Source organism: Ixodes scapularis, unplaced genomic scaffold (assembly GCF_016920785.2).
Source record: "Ixodes scapularis isolate PalLabHiFi unplaced genomic scaffold, ASM1692078v2 PGA_scaffold8__174_contigs__length_109621045, whole genome shotgun sequence".
In the NCBI taxonomy this organism is placed as follows: Eukaryota; Metazoa; Arthropoda; class Arachnida; order Ixodida; family Ixodidae; genus Ixodes; species Ixodes scapularis.
The window spans coordinates 34058723-34064259 of record NW_024609883.1 but is presented as its reverse complement, the minus strand read 5'-3'; the positions used below and the strand labels follow the sequence as shown (position 1 = coordinate 34064259).

Here is a 5537-nt window from a genome sequence, read left to right as displayed (position 1 = left end):
TTTCGAAGGGAAGAAGCCAAGAGATAGTCCGCTATATCGTCAAATTTTTGTACCGAAAACAAGGCTTTTGACTCACAAAAAGATATGCGAGTAGTAACATTCCAATCTAAAATTATGTACCCCTGCCCAAAATTCATTTCATGGCCCCTTTAACGGGACCATGAAATTAATTTTGTGTTGGGCTAAATGATTTTAGATTGCCATTTTACTAATCGCATATTGTTTAGTGGGCCAAATGAAAGAGGGTAGAAAAATCAAAAGCTTGCTTTTCGGTACGAAAATTTGGAAATATAACAGACTATGTTTTACCTCCTTTCCGTCAAAAGCTCTCTGCCTTGCCAACGTGATGCATCCCCGGTGCCTAAAGCACGTCAGCCGAAGCCAGCTCACGCATTGTACACGAGCGCTGCGTCACTTGTACGTATGCGCTCGTCATTAATATATCCGTCGACGAATATTTGCATTCGCGTTAAGCACCGTTTCTTTCTTCAACAATCAAATCTTTAAAGAACTACTTCGCAGACCGCATAAACAATGCGCACAACTTCATTTTTTTTTTTTTTGTTATGAATAACTCAGCGCTTCATCACGGCTCAGCCCATCTGATCGAGATGGTGCAGAGCGACAAACCATCTGTGGCGAGTCCGTATGGGAAGGCAGGATCGGGGAAAGAAGAGTCGGCGCCGTTACTGGACCCTGGTCTCGGTGTTCATCTGCGGGACAAGTGGCCCAACGAGTGCGAGTTCTTGGTCTCCTGCCTGGGCCTGTCCCTGGGGCTGGGAAGCCTGTGGCGGATGCCGTACCTCGTGCAAGAGAACGGCGGAGGTACGGCTCAAGGTTACACTTCTTTTTCAGTCGTGAGACCATACGGTGATGAACTGAGGGAGAAACGGAGGAGACGAGAGCGGAGCAATTACGCCCGAACGCCGTGCTCTGATTGGCTAGACGCCAAGCTATGCGGAACGCAAATTCGTCTGCTTCTTGCACAGGGGTTGCGATGATGTCAGAACGCAAAACTCTTATTGGCTGATTGAAAAAAAAAATAGTGCGTAGACTTCAAGGCAATTAGCCTTGAGGTCTGCCCACTATTTATTCAATCAAAGCCAATCATAACTCGGCGTCCTCCTGACGTCACCGTAACCCCTGCGCAAGTAGCAGACGACTTGCTCTCCGAATAGCTGACTTCGTCTCTATTCGGCTGTTCGAACGCGTTTTCCAGCCTCTGTCCTTACTCACCGTTTGAACGGTTTTCAAGTCGTGTTAAGGAGGTCTGAGATGTTCCATAGTTTTTATGTATCAGTCCTAAATGGCGTGAGCTTCATGGTAAGTTGGTCGTCGGGTCGTCATCTTTGCGTACTCTCAGCAAAATTGTCAGTAAACGTAAAGCTCAGTACACAATTCAAATATTACAGACAAAAAAAAAAGAAACACAAAAACATTAGAGCATTTTTTGAACTGATTTGTGCGTGACTATAGACCTTTTCTGTGTACTCTCGTCCGCAGCCACCTAATAGGCGTATCCGGTATGGGCGACGAAAAAAAACTCCAACGTTTCAATCCGCAAATTGTAAAAAAATAAAGGGGAGGCAAAACGAAAAGCTGTGACGGTTACGCTTATATTCTCAATGCCTTCTATTGGCGTGGCAAAGGCAAAACAATGTTTTCGCCCATACTGGAAGTGACGTCAATTCAAGATGGCGGCGCACTTGCAGAAAAGGTCTATATGAATGCATTTTTGTTTTAAATCTGCCAGACGGAATGGGTTCACTAAAGTGCGTATGCAAACAAACTAAAAAAAAAAAAAAAAAAACGAGAGGGCTATTGTTATGTTATATTTTCCAGCTGCCTTTGTCGTATCCTACGTGATTATGACGGCGACCGTCGGGAAGCCGGTCTACTTTATGGAAATCGCCATGGGACAGTTCTCGAGCTTGGGATCGACCGGAATATGGAATTGCCTCCCCGTCGGTAAAGGTGAGGCTTAGACTCTTAGTGGAAGGTTCAGCAGTCTCTGAAATCCCCCATAACCTGTCTCCGTTTGTCTTACTTTTTAGGCAGTCAGTCGTTAGCTTCACTCACTTTTAGAGTGGTCTTGATCACGCTCCCAGCTGGGGTTCTCTAATATCCCTAACTAAAAAATAAAAGGGGGAGGTGGACGTCTAACCAAGCCTTGACATGGGACTTGACGTTTCAAGGCTTCATCGGCATCTTCTTCAGGAGTGACTGTGGTGATGGCCGTTGAGGAACAGTATTTTCGTTGTCCCGTTTTTCTCTTCTTTTTTGATAGTGCTGGTAGGTAATATCGCGAAGCCCGTTGACGTGGACGAATGGAAAAGCGCCGAGGGGTGTTTTCTGTCGTAGTTTGAATGTACCATGATTCCCCAAAAAGCCTCAGTCTTTCCTCAACCAGACAGATTTCTGCAAAATGTTCCCGTTGAAGTCTATTATCCCTGTTTCAGGGGCTACTGAAATTGAAGGCGTCCGGTACAAACTCTTTTAAAGAGTCAATGAATGAGGTCTTTGAATGGAGGTCTTTGAATTACCTGTGAAATGGGTATTGCAGGCATGGGCACAATTACGTTGCATTGAAAAGTTGGGAACACCAAGGTATGTGCGTAGGCCACAAGCTTTGAGACCGAAAACGACCTGTACTATAGAGAGTCAGCCTTCTGCGAACTTTCCCACATTATGAGTACCAGATTCCTAATACTGGTAATGCACGTGTTTTTTGTTTTTTTTTATTGTTGTTTTGCAACTTTTAATTTTATGCATACTTCTGGTACGCAGTAGAGTCACTAGATAAGACACGCTTAGAGTATCGGCTCTCTGTTCCCCGATTTTCTTGTGGGCACCGTCATTTTGGTGGTTAGTGCAGACCGAGTGCAGTTAGCAATCGTTACGATTCGAGAATGCTATCAGGGAGTTTTATGCAACAGTTTTCGGACATCCGACACGATACAATGGGCCCTCCGTTACGAACTGCGCATGGGCTGCCACAGAAGACTCGCGCACGCGCAGTTCATACCGGAGGGCCCATCGTGCCGTATCGGATCTGCAAAACGGTTCTCTAAAACTTTCTACCTCCTGAGCTTTACACACGGTGTCGGGAAGCTCAGGAGATATCGCATTGCTCTCGCGAACTGTTTTAACATTTCTGGACGACAGAAAATCGTTTTCCCGCGATTTCAGACAACGTTTAAGACAACTGGCAACAATGATTTTTAGCAGCATGAGGGCTGAAGTGTTGTTATCCGGACGCGTGGCCTATTTAGTGGTTTACGTGGACAGTGTGCACCGACATTTTGCTTTAGACCTTTCCTGCCGTACCGAAGGTCGAGGCAGCATACGGACGGGTTTGCTTTTTATTTCGTGACACGTGAAGTTCCCAGAGTAGAAAAATTACAGTAGCAGCCTCCTTACCGTGTCGTCTGTATTTTGAGAGGGCTGGTGCCATTTCTTACAGGTATCGGAGTCTGCATGTGCTACGCCAGCAGTCTACTAAGTTTATACTTCGTGGCCTTCATGTCCTACATGATGATCTACATTTGGACCAGTGTAGAATGGAAAGTGCCGTGGGCCAAGTGCAGCGAGTCGTGGGGCGCGGATGCGCACTGCTACACTCGCAAGAGGAACTTGGTGCGCATACAATCGAACTTACAAACTATATGTCGACCTAGATCTTCCTACGGCAGTATATTTAGGGTTTCTCAGGCGGACCTGCTACTGTAAAAGGAGCTGGAAGAACCGGCGCCTGCATTTATCAAGCTCAAACTTTGAAATATCAAGTTTTCTTTCCGTAACAAAATAAGAGCAAAATTTGTTTCCAAAGACCTGGTTAGGCCCGTTCAAAACGATCCAGTTACCGGAACAATTAACTTGTGGCGCCATCTCCCGATAGGCGCAGCGAGCAGACGACGCACTTTGCTGTCAGCTCGCAGTGCCTATCGGGAGATGGCACCACGAGTTAAGAGCGACGGTAACTTGGTCGCCTGCGAGAGGGCCTAGTGTCAAATTTGGAAATTTATTTTGTTTCTCATTTCTTTCAAAAAAAAAAAAAAAAAAAGAAATACGCCTTGAGATTTCGCATGGTAAGACTCACCCCTCAGCGCGCATTGGTTGAAAGTTTCAGCTTTATATTTGCAGGCGCCGATATTTCTGGCTTGTCTTACAGCGGAAGGTCCGGTTGGGACACCTATACTTTCAAGTTACAGGATTCGTTATACGATTATCACATTAGCTATACACGTTAGCATGCTGGAGGCCATCCTACTTCTTCTTGACGAAAAATGCAAATTTGATGGTGTGAAACGTACGCTGCAGGATGTACGCTGTGCAGCAAGGCCACAACAATGGCCGCTGATTTGACAGAAGTGGAAGCTTCATAGCCAGGCTTCGTGCAAATTTAGTAAAATTGAGAGATGAAGAAAGAGGGAAAGAGATGGAGAGGAATAGAGTTAGCACGAGTATACATACTTAAACAATGTCTGAACACATAAATGATTAGTCCATCGTTTTTCACTTTTTCTTCAGTTATTGTGCAAGTATGTGCCCAAGGAACTGTCGAAGCTCTACAAGAACACCAATCTCTCATCCGGCAAGCATGTTTACTACGAAGACAAGCTGATCGTAGTACCGGTGCATGTCTACGACAACTTGACCAACATGTGCACTCCAGCAGATCACACGGCCGCCGAAGGGTTCTTTTTGTAAGTTTATATGTAATCGATGACATAGTTTGTGGCAAAAGCCTAGCAATAACTTTTATTTTTACCAATGCAGCCAGCGAGTTTTAGCACTTAGCAAAGGCGTCGGGGAGAGCGGTAACTTCAGAGTCGACATCGCAATCTGTCTTGGCATCTGCTGGATCGTCCTGTATCTGCTAGCCGCAAAGAGCATCCAACTCTCGGGCAAGGTCAATACATTCTATTTCTCAGATTTATTTTACCTGCATCCCCAAGACATCGTAACGCGTTAAAGCCTCCCCTCCTCCCTCCTTCAAGGTCTCCATGTGAATCGCGAACAAAGGCTGCGCTCGCTGGAGGCTCTGAAAGAGAACCCAACTGGGTTCCCCGTGTTCCCAGTGCGCTCGGGAACACGTCACTGCACACGAGTCTCGGAAGACGGTGTAAGAGTTGCGAGAGAATGCGTTAGCATTAGTGCCCTGGTACATGAGCTGACCTTGGAACGTTTGGAGTATCGAAAGTACGCAATGTCGCCATGGGTGGAAACTGGCTAGGATACGCCTTCTCCAAGCACCGACAGGTGGCGGCGGGGTGTATATCTTGAGAGGCTCTACGCTATGGAACGCATAGCAGCGGAGGCCGCACCGCCGCGCAGTGGAAGACGGCGGGTCTATCACTTCGGCGCGTGTTAGCCCACCCCGGCCAACACCGCCAAGACAGAAGGCCTCCGCATAGTCACCACAGTCAGATCGATCGAGGCCTGAGATTGAACACGAGTGCTGTGTTCGGCTGGGGCTCGTGTCCAATCAGCGCGTCGAAGGTGAGGCTCGGGCCCAATAGCCGAGTTAGCGCGAT

The 5537-nt window shown here is 46.8% G+C and overlaps 1 protein-coding gene across 1 annotated transcript; it reads left to right on the top strand.

Annotated features, from left to right (window-relative positions):
* The first annotated feature begins 611 nt into the window (after positions 1-611).
* On the top strand, positions 612-4975 carry LOC120843568 (sodium- and chloride-dependent glycine transporter 2-like). The gene is made up of 5 exons (XM_040214966.1): positions 612-825; positions 1843-1974; positions 3464-3636; positions 4531-4706; positions 4780-4975. Exons 1-5 carry the CDS (start codon positions 612-614, stop codon positions 4973-4975), a joined length of 891 nt encoding a protein of 296 aa, XP_040070900.1.
* Positions 4976-5537: the final 562 nt, after the last annotated feature.